We start from the raw sequence: 19,171 nt of genomic DNA, 5'->3' as shown, positions 1-19,171 counted from the left end.
CCCTCGTTCTACAAGGGGTTTGCTTGGCATCGCGGCGGGTCGTCGTCGGGGATCTTCGACTGGCTCTTCATCCTAGGTTCACGGACAAGCCCGTGAACGCGTATTAGTGTAATGCGTGGCGAAGTGTAGGGGCACAAGGGCGTTCGCCCCGATCCTCCCAGTCGCCCCGTGCCCTCTTTAGCCCTTGTTCCCGCTTGACTCAAGGTTTCCAGTTCCTTTAAAACTTTCACATACAATATCTGCATGTATACCGATCCATGCGTACGTGTGCACAAGTGTGTTCTTTTGCAGCCATTACTTTTTCTTTCCTTTCCTTTCCTCCTCGTTTTTTTTTTTTTTTTCTCATTTACTTTTGGACTGCCGCTGCAGGCTGCAGGGGTCTCCTCACCGGGTCTCTCTTATGTGTGTATAATACACAGGTTTGACCATGTCCAAACGCGATGACGGTATTTCGGCGACCGAAACCTTCGGGATATTGCTACCTGGGAATGAGCTGCGGAGTTATACGGGCGTCGAATGATATTCGAAAAAGAGTGTATATAAGCGGGAGCAGCGCGAGCAGAACCGCCAGGAACTTAGTCGGGACGACGCGACGCGACGCAGACCGCCGCCTCCTCCTCCTCTTCCTCCTTCTCCTCCGCCTCCGCCTCGTCCTCAGCGTGCAAAGCGCACGGACGGAAGTGATTAGAGTTAAGGGGGCGCTTCTAATCGATGCCCGAAGAAGGAGAGTATACATGTATAGTGTTGTACACATGCATGGGTACAGTATACGTGTATACGAGATGTATGTGTATAGGTATATCGTTTAATGCGGCGAAAGGCAGAGGGATGAAACTAGCCGGTGCAGCATGACTTGATGTTATAATTTCCGTACCGATATTTATCAGTTTTCCTATTCAGAACGTTATTGTTCGATTTTTCCCGTCTCTTCGTGAGCCTGGCGATAGTTTATCGTGCAATTTACGGTAAACAATTAGGTGCTTGCATGGAAAATTTTTTATTCGCACGTTAAGCAGAGACGCGTAAAATAATTGGATCCAGTTTTTTTCTTTTTTTTTCCACGAATATAAATGAAAATTGAAGCGTATCGTACACTAAATTTGAAACTACACACGTGATATTTGTATAACCATGCTACGGCATATCTACATGTAATGTATACTAGGAAATCTGTGAAATTCATTGTGCGGGTAACATTTGTAGTTATCTTTTTGAACGAGAGAGAAAAAAAACGACCCGATTGATTTAGGTTTCTCTACTACTGACACGTAATCAAAAATTCCAAATTATTTCAATCATGTATGATTCCTTTTTTTCCTCATTGGATGACGGGCAGAATTTTCTAACTAGACTGTACGCCCTACAAACTCTTAAGACTACACGGCTTAGGCTGGAATACAGTAATTTTTGGGTGTAGAAATTTACCTGCTTTGAATGGCGACACTATACATATATATATATATAGTAAGTATAATACTTGGTAATTGTAAGTATAATTGTACTTGATTTTCTGGCTATGCTACGTACGTCATATCGGTGTGTGTAGGAGCAATAAGAACGGGGAAGGCATTTTTATATGCTTGGCGTGGCACTCACCTGCACGCGTGCGAAGGATTCTTAGTATGTGTTTTTGAATAATCTTCATCTACCTATCTGACAAGCGTCTACGACGACGTGACAACAACCGCGGGACGAACGCGCGGCGCGTGCGCATTTCAGTGCTTCGCGTGAGGAGAGACGATGTTAGTTACAAATCACGATACGTACACACAGCCAGGCATGCATAAATATATTTGTTACACGTACATGCCGTCTGGGATGTTGGGGATTTTTTTACGCGTACGTACACGATTGCGCGTATGTATTCGGTGTATACGTGCATACATACGCCTCGTATATACGAAAAATAACAAAAATCTATCGAAACAAACGTATGTCTCTGGCCCGAAATGTACGTTTCATTTCGTTGTTTTTGTTATTGCGGTAAGGCGATCATACTTTACATACGTGTAGGTATAAACACATCGATAGATATCGCTATGAGTAAACAATGCGTGATGCAGAAGTTATTGGTGCCATGATTGCCGTCAAGGTCGTTATACGTATACCTATGCGTTAGAGACCATTAGCCGCACTACCGGTCGACATTGTTCGAAAGTGGAATTTAGGTATACCCAAATGCATCTTATCTTGAAGAATAAAAAGAATTTGCGCATACGTGTCTAATTTAGGGGTGGGAAATAATCACATCATTAATATTTCCCGTCGTTAAGTACGTATAATAATATGTATGCATATACGTGCGTATGCATGCATGGATGTATGTATGTAATGTACATATACGACGGCGACGTGACGCTTGGCTCAACTCAACCCAACTCCACTCCACTCAACTCATTGTCAACTCAACTCGGTTCGGCCAGCATAACAGCTGAGCGAGGTAGGATGACGTCACAAATCTCTCGGAAGCTCTCGGAATACTCCGGTCAACTTCGCTCCCTCGATAGCTCTCCGCTCTCTCTCTCTCTCTCTCTCTCTCTCTCTCTCTCTCTCTTTCCCTCTTTCTTGCGCTTGTTGTATTTGTACGTGCATGTACGTACGTATGTACAGTATTTTAAAGCTCCGCTCGTGTGCGACTCGACTCGGCTTGACTTGACTCTGGAGGAGAGGGCGAGCGTCAAGAAAAAGAAGCAGCAGAAAATATCGAATATATAGCTCTATATATATATATATGTATATATATCAGAGCGTAATGGCAAGAATCAGCGCAGCGCGGCTATTTAAACGAGCAAAGAAATATCGAGAAGGAATCGGGTGTATTTTAAAGCGGTGCGATAATATGCGCGTGTGTTGTAGAAATCGCCTCGACTATCGGGAGAAACGGTAGCGGCAGCGATGTGCAGCAACAACATCAGGCTCACGATCAGTAGCAATGTCCACCTTATTTCGTTCCGAGTCGCGTTGCGTGTAAACGAGAGAGTTACACATACAGCCACATCCGAGTCGAAGAACGTCGCCAGCAATCTACAATGAGCTGCAAGAGCGCACAAACGCGTGGCAACACCGATTTAGAAATAGTCTTCGGCAAACACTGTCGCGGCAGCCTGACGTCACAACAACGCTTATACGGAGTAGGAGCAGGAGTAGGAGTTTGACGAGAATATTGTCGATGCCGAGAAGCGGCAGCGCAGCGCAACGCCAGCCGACAACGAGAGGGATCGACGTCGCGGTAAAGAAACGGAGTAGTAGCTTAGGTGAAATTGTCCGTAGGCAAGGTACGCCGAAACATCGAGCGTGCCTACGTACCTTTTCCCCTCTCTCTTCTCGAAGCCCGACTTTCGTCTTTTCGCCCCTGTCATTTTTACTACGCGCAGCGCTCGCGCGTCATACGGATTTCGAGTGGTCAAAACAATCTCGATGCGTACAACGAGAGGATCAGTCGCGCTAGGCGCGTTAAACTCGCAATCAAACGTTTTTAGGTCGTGCATACCGCTGCAATATGGATCAGAGGCTTTATGCGCGACGCGTTTTACGTCACGGCTATCCCACTACACAATGATCTATGTACTGCTGTTATACCGTAGGCCAGCATGTCCGCCGCTAACGGTCTGGGCGAGCAGCTCCTTCTCATCGCTGCCGCGCTGGCTTCCCGCGGCCGTAAGGCGCTCGACATTCGGCGGATGCTTGAATTTATGAAAAAATGTTCGCTCGCAGAAATTCGTCCCGTCGACGAGGAGGATACCGATAACGATATTTGTGCCTCTTAATCGTTGAACTGCGATAACGTGTGGTGGCCGGTATTACCACCGATGCTTCGTAATTCCTACAAGTTTTATAAGAAACGTGATTATATTGTGAAGAACATTATGCAACGTTTAGGTATTCCTTCGTATCTATCTACCTATCTACCTACCTACCTACCTACCTACCTATAACCCACCTACGTCGTCGTCGCGCGACAAAGCGCGTGTTTGTGTAATCTACGCTGTCATTTCGACCTTGAATTCTGCTAAAGCACCCGTCGGGCTTTTCGACGTCCTTGTGTAATTTGCCATGGCATATCCGCGTACGCCGGTGTACATCGTAAGTCGTGATGTACCATACGCGTGTATACGTTACGTAACTGACGCCTATATTAAACATTTTAATTCCAGCGATCTCTCAACATAGGCTTGAGCCCGATGATTTCCTGCGAACGCAATGCAACGTCGGATTGCTCACTCTCGAATCTGGCGAACCGTTCCGTTTCTTTTCTTCCCCATTTTAAATAATTTTCTTGAACTTCGGCCAATTCATGTGCCTCAAGACGAGAAAAAAAATGTTGAACCATCGTGACACTACCCTTTATCCCGTACCGTGTAGGAGAAAGGCGGGCAAAATAGCCCCCCTGTACGATCAAACGGGATTCTAAAAAATATCGATGACACTTGAAATGTATTTTTAGGCCAGAGTCGAAAGAATTGCATTGCTGAAATTGGTCTAACGTTATTCCTCCCTCAACGATCCCCTACATCTTTACGTAATGAAACTTCGAAAAAAAATACCGATTCATGCGGAATTAAGAATATATATTATATGCGAATGAAGAAAGACACACGATTCATCCCGCGTGTATATCGAATAATAATACAGCAGGAAAATCGGGCTACAGTACTTTAATCGTTCAAGGAACATAAGGCGAATCAATGAAGGAAATATTTTACGAATATATTATTTCAAGAATTCATACAGCACGTGAGACAAATCAGAATGCGCATGACGACCCTCGCCTTGGACATATGCATATTTCTGATAAACATATAAGATCGAAGTCGGCCCTACATAAAAATTATAGAGGTCGATATCGGAAGTGATTTAATTCGAGTTAATTTTAGTCGATACTACCGGCAGTACTGAACTCTAATTTCATGCCGATGTAAACTAGAATGTATCAAATGAATTTATTATTCTATAAATCGATACGAATAGTGCAAGAAGTTAATTTTCCAATTAGCTAATAAATATTTAATGAGCAGCTAAACTAATTGAAGGTCCTAAAAATATATAGCGTATACAATGTACATGTGTGCCGCAGCCAGATACATGGCACGGACGAGTTTTACGAGGTTGAAGTTACAGTAACGTTAGTGTAACGATGCAAGTTCGGGAAAAATCATTGAGTTACAACGTTGGTATTGTTTGAAATTTAGTAAACTAGTATAATAGGTAAAAATAGTATAATAAGGCGAAAAGTATTTAAGTATTGAAGATTTAACACCTTCGAAATTACAAAATAATGATTTTCTTCTTTACGTTGTTCGTTATGTTAACGTTACTAATTTCAACCTCGTCAAGTTTTATCCTCCAATATTTTGCTCGCGTTGCATCACGTATACGTAAAAAATAGGAATCGAAACAACGTATTGTCTCGTCTAAAATACTTGAAACACATCAAATTTTGGTTGAAAAAATGTCATTAAGAAAAGAACATTGTTCAAGAATGTATACAATCTGCAATGAACGGCTAAGAAGAAATTACTACGATTAAGAATGTAGAAACAAAAATACGTTCTGTCTCTTTCTCGAATATTCTCTTTAGAAAATATACCCTCCGTCTATATAAGAGACTGTGTGGGGTGTATATATGTATGTATGCGCGTGTACTCATACTTGATGGAAATTGAGGGGGTGTCTGACCCTCGGCGGAGCAAAAAATACCTTCTCTTTTTTAAATGTCTGAGTTCAGTAAAGATAGAGTATAAATATATGTATATATACGTTTATGCACGTATTAGACGTGTATAACTACACGTAGATCTGTAGAAAATCGGCGTACTACTGATTTATTTTTGAAGATATTCACTTTCAATTTTCAGTCTGATTTGTCGCTAGTATGGGACTTGTACGTATCAATATAGGCACATGCTAGTTTTATTACAATAAGAAAAAAAAATAATTTATAAATCACCGACGCATTGGACCGAAAACTAGACTAATTTTACTGTAAAACGTACTTGAGAAAACTTTTTTTTTCTCTATTTGAATTTATCCTGTAAACCTTATTCACAAATATAATTAAGTGATTTCGAAAAAATTCATATCAATCAATCAATCAATCGAAGATAAATTTTCCATTCAAGTTATAAGGTATGTTTCAGCATCAGGCAAGGGGTGTTTCGACGAAGCGATTTAGTTTTCAATAACACTCGAAATCATTTCGTTATCTCCAAAGTCACTTTGTAATCCTTGAAATCACTTTGTAATCTCCGAAATCACACCGAAATCAGCAATATTAAAATAAAAATCTGCGTTTGTGATTATCAAGGTAATCGTTGGTAGCCATGGGAAATCATTTAGGATTACGGGAATCTCTTTGTAATCTTAAGAAATCGTATGAAATCTTAGATATCATGAGAAACCACACAATCAAAGTAAAGTTTATTTGCCAAGTAATCTCTCCTAATCACTCTATGAAATATAAGTGATCACAAAATACGTAATCGCGGTGTCAATTTGTGCTCCGTTGAAAACACCTCTTGAGAACGGGTCACCGCATAGTGCATTCAAGTAGTTGAATGAATAATTTTTTACTTTTATTTTCTCTTGTTTTCCTTCCTCCGAGTGATCTATTCCGAGCATGAGAAGACTCCTGGACTATGGATGCGTACGTAGTTGAACGAGGCGTTCGACACGAACGTATAATATTTTCCAATATTGATCCGAAAGATAACATTATACAAACATTACACTCATATGTAATACTTACTCCTACGTGATCCCGCGCGATTATATTGAACCATTAGTATTAGCGTATTACACATATTGTACGACGGTGAGTCTCTCTCCCTCTATCCCTCTATAATACAGCGATCGAGATGGTCAACGGCGCCCTGGTTACCAGGCGATATATACCCATACCCACACAACGTGCTTCCATCAACTACCTGAGAGGGCGAACGCAGCCGGTGTAGAGAGACACACGACATACGTACAAGATGCAAAGGCTCGGCCGATGAAGCGTGCAACGCGCATCTCCTACTGCACGCACACACGCGTGCATACAAGGGGTGAAGAGATATAGGAGAAGGGAAATAAACGACAGTGGTGCGGTGGTAGGTAGTCTCCGAGCGTGGCCATGCCACGCTACGCGAAGAGCTGCGCGACGCGATGGCAGGCCACCTGGTCGTGCAAGCACACCACCAGGGCGACGGCCCTTGTGTGTTGAGCATCGTTGTTCGCACCGCCGACGCAGCCAGACGCCCGTCGACGAGCCTGTCGTCGTGGTTCGCGTTAGTGCGCCGGCGCGCGCGCGCGCTAAGTGTCTACCGGGTGATACCGTGTCCTCTGGATTGCACTGCGCATGCCGTTCACTCAATCGCTCGCTCTCTCGGACGGAGGGAGAGAGCGCTTGGTCGGGAGCATGCGTCCAATAGAACGCTCAGCTTTCCGCTGGCCATGAGTTTCAGGCATCGCGGCATCGGTATGTTGTGATATACCAACATACCATGAGTATATGTATAATGTATATATATATAGAAATTAAACCGTAATCTAGAGATTGGGAGTAAAGCTCACCTGTAGGTATTCGTGTATGAGGTATGAGGTACGTGTACCTGTAATAGTACATGCACAATGAAGACGGATAGAGAGGTACGGCCGCGGAACGGAACGGAACGGAACGAAACGAAACGGAATTAGAGATCCCGCTCGTCGTTCGGTGCTGATGGTTTGATTAGTTGGACATACATACTGTGATCTGTAATCCCGTCTTTTCACGTTCTCACGGGCTAGTTGGAGACACTCTAACGCGAAATAGTATTCTTCACACCCTAATTCGATCCGAAGGGGGTAAAAGATGAATTTCAACTTCTGCTTCGATTGTTACATTGAGTAAAATTACATTTACTCAACAGGCCACCATGCTGTATAATGGTTATTTTTTCCCAAAAATGCTCGATATTTTTTACACCGACTATCCAATGAAATTGTTATAACAGCTGGATGAACGATGTCGTAGAATTTTTAAAACTCGTTTTATTTCTTACGCGATCGTCATAAATTGACCATCATTATTTAATAGAAGTAAACAAATAGCCATTTGCGAATAAAATCACTGAGTTACCGTTACAGCTGACTGAACGTTTTTAAACCTTCTTTCGTGCACCATCGTGAACCAAGTATTTCAAATGAAATAATTACTACACCGTAACTGGAATCTGTACCTTGCCTCCATTTATCAAAATTAATTTGAAAGTACTGTTTCCATCGCAAGGGGGGTAGCAATGACGCTTCAATTTGAAACATCTTTTCTACTCATACATGTATGTATATATGGGTTTCATCGTGCAGCAAAGACTTTTCCAACGGCGTGGCGGTATAAAACACTTAGAGCATTCTCTTTAGTACGCGATGCCGCCTAAACATAGAATCTTGCCCGAGGGAGCAGATGCGTTTGGAACATACATGTATGCATACGCGTACACAGGCGCATGTTACACATTCAAAGCCATTATATGCGGATGCATAACATGTCGTATGTTATACGTCATACATATTTTCATTATAATAGACAATAATCGTAGGTATTCCAAATTTCTTAATTTACCGTTAATATCGTATTAAATATTTGCTCGTCGAATAGTTACCTAAAGCTGCTTACACGCCTATATCTATCCTCGCATGGGTATATTATCCCTTTGAAGCATACATTTTTCCTAGCAGTCAAATTCCTTGAAATTGGGTATATGCGAGTCCTCGAGGTCGCTGATTTCAAAAATGGGCTCAGATCTGAGAAACTTTCGATATTCAAGATGGCCGATTTAATATGATCGAATAGGATCAATTTTTATATTTTTAGTCCGTCATATTGGATCCGCCATCTTGAATTTTGACATTCTGACCTCGAATTCGTTTTCAGCGACCCTAAGAACGACATACTATCGAGTTCCACTTTACTAGTCCCCATAACCTTCCCACAATTACATTTATTCAGTAAAAACAGGCATATTCAACACTTTGATTATTTATACCGCTCACTATATTCGCGGAATCATCGTAATCCCTCTTATAGGATCAACATTAACGTCTTAGCGGTCCAATTATGCAAAAAAAAAAAGAAAAAATTGACAACGATATCTCAAAAATTGCATGTTAATGTTGAATAATCGATTGAAAAAAGGTACCTCACACTTGTGACTCTGCGCCACAAAGGTTTATACATCTACAAATGCGTAATCATGCGCAACATGTGTGTTCGTCGATACCCACAGCACTTGTGTATACACCAATCGTAGATGCTGTACCTTCATATGAGCAGGCCTTTCTAAAATTGTTTTATTTTATGATTATTTAGTGTCACGGTCACCAGGGCGGAGGAGTCCCTCTTGGCACGAAGATCGACCTACCGTATACCTGTGCACATAACTACACCCGCTTGTTTAGTAAGCTGGGGCAACAATGCTGAAGCTTAATAACAGCGATAATGCGTGCGCTCGCGTGTGCCCTCCAACAACGTGTTCAACGTGCTCGGCGTATTGTACACGCGTTGCGTTGCGTGTGCCCGACGAGTCGTGCTTTCCTTTCAAATCTTATTCCACCGCCACCCTCCATCCTCCTTTCTCACCCGCCGTCGTCTCCGCAGAGCCGAATATGCGTGTAGGCGTATCAGTTTTCAAACTGTAAAATACATATCGTAGTTCAAATTGGTCGTTGCACGGTATAAAACGAGGAGGTATTCACTTGTAGATTGGGTGACACGCGATTGCAATGATTCTAACTGATTTCGAGTGATTTTAAATCTGATTTCAGAGTCGTAATCAGCGACCCCAAAAACTTATAATTTGTGTAAAACATGTATATGTGTAGAAGGGTAACTTTGTCCGAAATGAGTTATACCTTCAATTTTCAACATTATTTCAGTCAATTTGTTTCTATCAATAATAATTTATATTACAGCGCAATAATTACTCTCTAGTATTGAAAACCTATTAGTATACCATCAGAAATAGCAATAAACTGCAAAGAAATATGTTGAAAAGTTGTCTAAATATACAAAGGATGGATATAAAATAGGTGGTAAGAATACACACTATACCACGATGACTCAAGGGGTCAAACTGCGGCGGGCAGATCATAAAATCAGTTTGAATCCGAGTTGGCATTTATGATCCTTCGCACGGTTCATTGTCAGACTTATAAAAATGCAGATTTTTTTTGTGTAACATTCAGGTATTATATAGATTATGAAAATCCGTACAAGCCAGGTTCCTTATATGAGACTTGTTATTGTAAGTAAAGCAACAGATTTTTGGATCACTCTGGATGCTTCTTTAGCATTCCGTCACATGTTGTCACACTTGTGTACAAATAAAAGCGAATTGGTACATATTTTTATCGGACTGTTCAACTACATACATCCGGTTGTAAAACTATGATTACGTTACGGGGGCTTACGATACAAACCGATAACCAGCAAATCTTGCAGGTATTATCTATTGTAACAGGAGGAAAAAGAAAACGTGGCAGAAGAAAAAGCGCGGGTTGATTTAAGCACATTAAAGTCTTACGTAAGTGATTGCAACTGCCTGTCAACCCGACGTATCCTCCAATCAAGACGATCTCTGATTAGAATGAAGTCACACAGACAACGTGTCACCGATCCGTATTTCTCTGCTTTGAATACCTTGTATATTATACAATCATGACCAACATACATACACGTCCAATGACAAGAGCATGCTTTATATCTATAGAATACATATCAGTCCGATAAATCATTGGCAAAGTTTTTCCCCGCCATTCGACGTGTCTGTATGTATGCGTACACCTACTTCGCCTATCGTTCTTTATACGTATCTACTAATGTGGAGGCGATATTTTTCGAGCCGTTCTGTGCTCTCCGCCCTACATCTATACTATACGTTATATTATATAGATACAGGCAATATTAGACTCTACATAGAATCCGCCCCGTACGTGGTAAATCGATGCCGCTTAAATCACCCAACGGTCTCGACACACTATGACTCTCATTCTCTCACAGATGGCGATAAAAAACAAATAAATATATTTTTTCGCAATCAAGCGTGTGTTTGCATATTTAGTGTTATAGGTGCATTCTGTACCAAGGTATTGTAACACGTTGCACGATTCTTAAGGGCATACGTACGAACAAAGACTTTTTTCTCTTTCGATTTCACCAAACATGTACGGACAGTGATCAAATGTGCCGAAAGAAGTGTTTTTCAATTCAAATTATCGTGATTTCACTCCATACTAGTAAAGATAAATTGTTGTTCTGATGACATTTTTCGTTGAATCGAACAATATTTCACCTAATAAAGGGAGAAAAAAAAACATTTCCACTGCCATATTTTGGCCAAATCAAAAAAATCCGTTCTCAAAGTGGGAATAAAATTCCATTTTAGCTGTACACGCAATATGCTTAAATGTATGTGATGTATTCAGAAATATGACGAAGAATGATTGAATAACTGAATAAAAAGATACCATCAAGACTGCATCGAGAAAAATTTATTTATAGGTGAATTAATGTTCTCTTTCGAAAATTTAAATCCTTTTTTCGTTCAAGTTTCATGAATTGTCCGGGCATCTTGTACAATGAAACCCGCTAATTACACTTTGTCGAAGAGCATAGAAATCGATTTAGGCGATTATCAAAGAGTACTAGATCGCATGTACTAATAGATGGGAAAGAAGAACAAGTCTAAAAAAAAAGGAAAGTTGAAAAAAACCTTATCGAGAGTGGAGGCGAGGGCCTCGAGAGTGAGAGAGCACGAGAGCTTTGTCCACCTGTCTCCCGTTCGGCACCTGTATGACGTCACTGCAGGAAACAGCTGGTTCCTTTCTTATGCCTTCGTTGCACACTGGACGTACTTTTGTGTGCGCGTGTACTTTACACTATGGTTACATATCGGTATATGCATTACACACATACACACACACACACACACACACACAACGATCCCTGCTTCTCAACCCCTGATCGTACCTGGACAACCGGCGACCGGATGGCTGACTGGTTGACTGGCTGGCTAGTACTGCAACGCCTTCGATATTTACCACGATTACGTATTATTTTACGTGTTATAATCGCGAGTACATTCGTACAACGCTTGATTCGCTATTAACATCATACGAATGAATATAGTATAATCGTACAGTTTGATTTCGAGAATTTTGTATTACATAAAAAAAAGTACTTGTATTATTTTTACAGGGAGTGTTTCGCCTTGTGGTAACGAGAGGGGATGAATTTTTCAAAAAAAATAAAAATAAATTGACTACTTCGATAAATATGAAAAACAGCAATTACAGTACATATGAAATTTGTCAATTACAATGATTGCATGGATCAAGGGTTGAAGAAAGAGAGAACATTTTTTTTCACAGTTAGACCGAGAGGAGAAGTAACGGTGGTATCCGGTATAATAGAGGAGAAGAAAAGAAGATGGACTATTTTTATTCGTGTTCCTTCCTAATTTGGATTCTAATTGTAAGACGCGTGTACACAATGCGACCGTATAATATGGGTGAAATACAAATGCATACACCATACCTAGGATGTTAACATTGAGTATATTGCGTGCAATCTGTGCGACGTATAAGGGATATCAGCGCCGCCTTGCGCGAGTCCGAGGCGAGACTTAATACACGTACAATTCATACATGAACGTGTACTACTACACGGAAAAAGATCCGCAACTAGCTTGTATACGTACATTATTACGTTTCCGAGTAGGTATATGTATGCGGAGAGTTGGCTACGGCCAATGGTTGTCCTTCTCCGAACTGTAGGTACGTACAGTACATACAGCACTACGTACAGTTTGCATGGTTACGAAGTTCCGTTACGCAGGAGAAAATAATATCGTGAAAACTACATAGTTTCCGCTCCCATACATATATACTCTCATGTATACGCGCAAACATACGATTTTTAATAAAATTCACGATAAACGATATGATTAATTAATGTGTTGCACAAATCAAAGGATAGTCATGAATTTGTAATGAATTATAGCTATAGTCTCACTATCGAACATCGTTGTTGTAATCGTTACTTTACTTTGTAATCTATACGTATATTATATGTAATCTGAAGCGGTATAAATTATGTATGTGTGGATGTATATGTATGTACAATTATCATCCGCGTATTATTGGCAACGACTGTTTTTTTTTCTCGTCTAATGTTAATACGATGCATCTCACAGGTTCAACTTTGAAATCGCAAGCCCGTGTATACTGGCTGCGTATCGAAAGTATAATTACCTGCTATGTGTTTTCGTTTCGTTTTCGTTCCAACAACGTCAGATTACGAAAGCTAGTCATTACGGTGATTCGGCGAATTTACACAAATCAGTCAAACCAATGATATTATTCTTCAGCTCAATCCAGGTAGAAGTATTTAAGGTATACAGCCTCTGCACGATATAACCTTTCGCTTGAATACCCAAACAATTTGGCCAGAATGGATTTGCACAGACATCGTGCCAAGTAGAAGGGTAAGAACAACTGAGTATTTTCCATTGTATGCAAATAAATCCCTACACAATTACGATACAACAATGATGAAAATTTATCATCGCTTGAAATTTTATCCCGTATAACGATGATGATAGTAAAAATAAATCAGAGTGACATCGGTAATAATGTAACTGGTCAACATTCGATATTTATATCGGATATCGGTATATGTGGACAGATAATAGCGTGCAATCTCTGTTGCTTCTCTGCGTTAAGGACGTTCCCACCTAGCAGTGGTCCTCAACTTCTAAAACAGTCCCCCTATGTAAACTATACTATGATGCAATAACAAAAAGTTGAGGTGCAGTGTACATTTTCAGTGGCGCGAACGTGCGCAGAAGTCCAAAAATATACCCATTGCGTCGTTTCTCAGATCTGGCAACATTGTATTCTCTTTCTGTATATTATTATTATATCTGAGACGTGTGCTACAGAGTTTTAATGTTTTGAGGTTACTTTTATCTTGGAGTTAAAAAATAATTTATTTATAATGACTTCACGTTTGAAGAATGGGAGGTTTGTGAAAAAAAAAGTAGGCGATAGAGTAGCTAAAGCTCTAACAGCTATGTCAGAAGCTAAAAAAACAAAAATTCTCGAAACACTGCATGAAACTACTCAATGTAAAATTCCAGATGGGAATTGTATAGTTGCATTGGAAAAATTAGCTAAAAACCTCAAATGCACCAGCTGCAGCAGTCTTTTAGACATGGAAAAAATGTACGGCTATAACAGAGAAGGACTTCACGTAAAGTTTAAGATAAAATGTGATACTTGTGGCAGATATAATAATGTTAATACCGCAGAGTCCACCAATGGTGTTTCTGATGTCAATATGTCCGTGGTTTTAGGTAAGTGAATTCGCAATATTCTATTTATGTGTAAAAGTAAAAAACTTGAATTGACATAATTAATAGCTTTACAATTATTTTATAAGAAATTTATGATATTTACTATTTGAATGTTTCAGGGGCTATTCATGCCGGTGTTGGAAATACTGGCTTAAATAAAATTCTTGCTTGTGCCAATTTACCTCGAGTAATAGACAAAATTTATAAAAAGTACGAAGTTGTAGTTGGTCAAGCAATAGAATTAGAAGCTAAAGAAAGTTGCAAGCGAGCTGCTTCTGAGGAAAAAGAATTGGTGATAAAAAATGTCAAAAAGCTGTGTGACACATTGTAAGCATCCATTCTAATTCATTTGAACTGTTCAATGGACTGATGCTGATCATCATAATAATTATAAATCATTTTCTCAACACTGATTTTTATAAAATTGTAATATAATTTATTGAAAAATTGTAAAATTATATTTTCTACGAATGAATTATTTGTAATATAATATTAAGCAGAAGTAGTTATTATTTTGTTTCAATTTATATCTTAGGATTTGAATATTATACATAAACTGGTGATTTATAATTATTATGCTATCAGTAAATGTATAATATACAACAACATTTATTTTTACAAAAAATAAAGGAGAGACTTTATCTTGTTGTAATTATTTACAATATTTCGATCAAGAATTGAATTAAATATTCAATAAGTTGACAAGCACTAATCTACATTATATACTTGTATTTTTTACAAAAAATGTATTGCTATTAATTTCACGGCATTGAATTGTCTACATAAAATAAAAAAAAAATAATTGTAAATCTGGTTTAATTTTTTTATTTCAACTATTTTTATTTATTATTTCAGACCAGTGGAGATTGCCCAAGATATTTTCCCGCAGTTAGATGTCCTTACGCTTTCCTCAAATGATAATCAAAATTTATTTGATAATACACTAGGTGAAATAATAAATATCATTGTGTCATTTGATATGGGCTGGTCTAAACGCGGTAACGGGCGTAGCTATGATAGTTTGAACGGTTATAGCACTATCATCGGTTTCTTGTCAGGAAAAATTCTAGACTACGCAACTAGAAATAGAAAATGTAAGAAATGTGATATGGGGCATAAAAAAGATGATCATGATTGTAGATTGAACTTCTGCGGAAGTGCTAAGGCAATGGAAGCTGATGCAGGAGTTCAACTTGTTAATCACAGCAACATCTTAAAGGAAGCAGGACTACAAGTACGTGTTATTGTAGGAGATGAAGACAGCTCAATGATTGCAGCAGTAAGAGCAGATAACCCAGGTCAAAAGTATCATAAATTAGCCGACAAAAATCATTTAACCAAAAATTTTGGAAAAGAGTTATATAAATTACGCGATAAGTTTAGAGAGTTAAATAAAACAAATGTTATTCCTCATTTAAAAAAGTGTTTTTCATACGCTGTTGCACAAAATAAGGGCAATTCCGAAAACTTAGCTAGAAATTTGAGACAAATACCGGATCATATTTTTAGCAGACATGAAAACTGTGGAAAGTGGTGTAACCCAAGTAAAAATCATGCTCTAAACCTATCTGATGAAACCTTGTATGAAGAATTATTACATTTGTTCGATAAATACGCACAAAACTCTCATAAATTTTCTATTGCCGCTTCAAGTCAGGGCAATGAAAGTTTTAACAATATTATAGCAAACAAAGCACACAAAAACAAGTGTTTAAGTACTAGCTTTTCTTGTGATATTAGGGTAGCTGACGCCGTCTGCGCTAAAAATGACGGTGAACGAAGTATTATAAATATTAAGCAAAGACTGAATATTCCTGCTGGATCTCACACAGTCAATTATGTTAAACGAAGTGAAATGAAACGAGAAAAACGATTGGCAATGAGTAAGTCTAAAGCAAAAAAATTAAGACGTATAGAATTAAAACAGAAACGAGAACTTTTACGTAAAAATACCGAAAGACATGAAGGTATAACTTATAAGAGTAATTGTGGAATGGATAAAATAAACAATTACGTGCGTAAACACTGTGATGATAATAATAATATTGCATTAGATGATGAAACAAAAATTGTTTACTTTGATTTAGAAACAACTGGATTCGCCTCAGATGCTCATATTATACAAATTGCAGCGATCTGTGATTGTAAAATTTTTAATATCTATGTACACACGAAGACCGAAATTTCATCGTCAGCCACTACAGTTACTAAACTTCATCATAAATATGCAGACTTATTCTACGGAGACAAACAAGTCGTAACACTCAAAATTTCTGATGCTTTAGAATCTTTTCAACAATTTTTAATTAGCTTATCCGATGGACAACAGAAATGTTTATTAGTTGCACATAATGCTCGCTTTGACGTACCACGACTCTTACGAGCTATTACGAATGTTAAAGTCGAACTTTTAGATTTAATTGTTGGTTTTGCTGACACTTTATCATTGTTCAGAAAGTCTTTGGTTGATAGGAAAGGACCGGGTCAATTTAAATTAGAGAGTTTAAGTAACGACTTCTTACACCCTGATAATGATCAGGAATCTTTTCATGACGCTGCGTATGACGTTGTGGTACTTCAAGACTTAATTAATACATTAAACCTGCGAAGTGGTGTATTAAAGGCATGTAAAAACAGTAATATTTATTTGGAAGAGTTATCCAACTCAGATAAAACTAAAGTAAACTTAAAAATGTTAGTCGAATTAAGAAATATTATTTCAGTTAATATGTGTAAAAAATTGGCTTCAAATGACATTTCTTGTGATAATTTGAGGGAAATCTATAGAGTAGGTGGAGAAAATGCTATTGTGCAATTGTTTAGCGAAAAATTAGATAATAACAAAGTGCGAATAACTAAAAATAAAAAAATTTTAACGGCAGTTTTAGACTTCCTAAAAAATGAAAATTCGCCAAAGATTAAGAATTTAAAATCACCAAAAAAGAAAATTAAAAAAATACCTACGTCTAAAAAATAATATATTTCTAAAATGTTTTATTTTGTGTTACTTGATAAAATTATAGTTTTTATGAAAATTATATGATTGATTATATTTTTGAATCTATAATTGTTGATGATGTTAACATAACGAGTATTAATGTTGAAAAATAATTTATAATAAATACTTAATATACTTAAAAAATTGCATTTTTCTTTACAACAGCCTACAGTTAACCTATCTGTGAGCGGTTCACATTTATTTACAACTACTACGCCTATACGGTATTTTGAACTTTCCGCCCAACGCAACGTTGCCAAGTCGCTGTTTCTCACTGATCAAGTAATGAAAAAAAAGTGAAAAGTAGCTCACTTTTAACATTTTTTATAATTAAATGAATACCGCTTCTTTGTGTTATTTTTTGAGAAACATGTTTATTATATGTTCAATTAGTGATTTTCAGTTTTTCATAGAAATTCCAAGAAAATTACTGTAGTAACTTAAAAAAAAGGTGCGCCACAATGGGGGTTAGGATAGGGATCACATGTTAAATATGTAAATTTCAACTTGCAATATTTCAAAATTTAGCACCGCAAGAAGGGTTTTAAAAAATTCCTACACATAAAGGGCACTCATAAGTATGTGTATTCAAAATTTGGAAAATATTAGAAGAAAAGTGTTTTTGGTGGGAACGTCCTTAAAGGAGGAATTATAAAATTAAAATCTCGTCGAGTTTTGTTCGTTCGACTGCATCGAGATTATAACAACGGTAGGTACCTACTTACGTACAATTACCGTACCTCAGCTGGGCACCCGAAGAACGAACGGACAAGACTTACAAACTAACGGACAACTCGACCTCGGTGACTAAATCATACCTACGTGTTGCGAGTGTACAGCAACAGCAACAGCAACAGCAACGGCAGGGACGTCAGGGACGACGAGTGGCCAGGGGCACGTGACACACGAGCCACCGGAGAATGACGCGGATAAAACCTCGCCGTTTAGTTATTCATTTGGATAAAACGAATGTAACAACGTCGATAGGAATATTGATAACGAATGAAATGAAAGACATTTTTTCAGACACATGACTGATCGTGAAGAAAAATCCACCGTCTGCATATTCGAGTTGGAAAATTAAAGTGCAGTTTGAGCAGAAAAAAGGATGTCGCAAAACTGTGTGTAATTCAAGTTTAAAAAATTCGTTTCATTTGAATACCTACGACTCTCAATTATCACAGGTGTTGACACTTGACCTGGTTGAATTTGTCGTACGCGTATAATATAAACCTTGTTAGGATCAATGAAGATTCCTAATCAATTAAACTAGATGGCTTATTCGATTGGTAAAACAATTAATTGTACTGGGGATAATTTCCGTTTCTTTAACGCTTGAAATTATTTTTCATCTATTTCTTTTTCCAAATCAATCAGCTGTTATTTTTTCATCCGCATATGCATGGAGGTAAATTTCAGTTTACTTAATTAACACTGGAAGCAGAAAATTAAAATAATCATAAGATAACCCATTGTATTGAATTGAGGAAAATTAAAATTCATTATTTCACCGACTAAACACAGTACTTGATTTAACTAATACATTCACGTGCTGTTTGATGTCGTATAAGTTATATCTATAGATATAAGAAGAGAAGCTTGTTTTCTCTCTTCATCGCCTAGGGTGATTTAAGAAAATTATTGATTTCAATCGGAAATTACCTTTTCTAATTTCAATGAACCTTTAAGTCATCGGATCTCTATAATACTATCCGAAAAACGGGTTTTTAGAAAATTGCCAGTCAGTCCGTCCTGACAAACTCGCGCGATGATTTTCGAAAACGACTCGATGAAAGGA

General features: G+C 38.3%; 2 protein-coding genes across 2 annotated transcripts in view; one reads left to right on the top strand and one right to left on the bottom strand.

Annotated features, from left to right (window-relative positions):
• The window catches only part of LOC124222132 (uncharacterized), a 53,885-nt gene that overhangs the window by 18,226 nt on the left and 16,488 nt on the right, over nt 1-19,171 (bottom strand). The gene's annotated exons all lie outside the window — the stretch shown is intronic.
• LOC124222152 (uncharacterized) lies at nt 14,041-14,869 on the top strand. The gene is made up of 2 exons (XM_046632818.2): nt 14,041-14,375; nt 14,495-14,869. The coding sequence occupies exons 1-2, from the start codon at nt 14,093-14,095 to the stop codon at nt 14,704-14,706; spliced, it is 495 nt and encodes a 164-aa protein (XP_046488774.1). The 5' UTR covers nt 14,041-14,092; the 3' UTR covers nt 14,707-14,869.

This window comes from Neodiprion pinetum, chromosome 6 (genome assembly GCF_021155775.2).
Source record: "Neodiprion pinetum isolate iyNeoPine1 chromosome 6, iyNeoPine1.2, whole genome shotgun sequence".
NCBI classification, from domain to species: Eukaryota; Metazoa; Arthropoda; class Insecta; order Hymenoptera; family Diprionidae; genus Neodiprion; species Neodiprion pinetum.
Note: the sequence above shows the minus strand (reverse complement) of the source record. Positions and strands in the feature narration are given on the sequence as shown.

Bases quoted from the DNA above. Each gene is read 5' to 3' on its own strand.
- LOC124222152 (XM_046632818.2), top strand. From the start codon at position 14,093: ATGTCAGAAGCTAAAAAAACAAAAATTCTCGAAACACTGCATGAAACT. The intron at 14,376-14,494 runs GTAAGTGAATTC...TGAATGTTTCAG, and splicing joins CAATATGTCCGTGGTTTTAG to GGGCTATTCATGCCGGTGTT.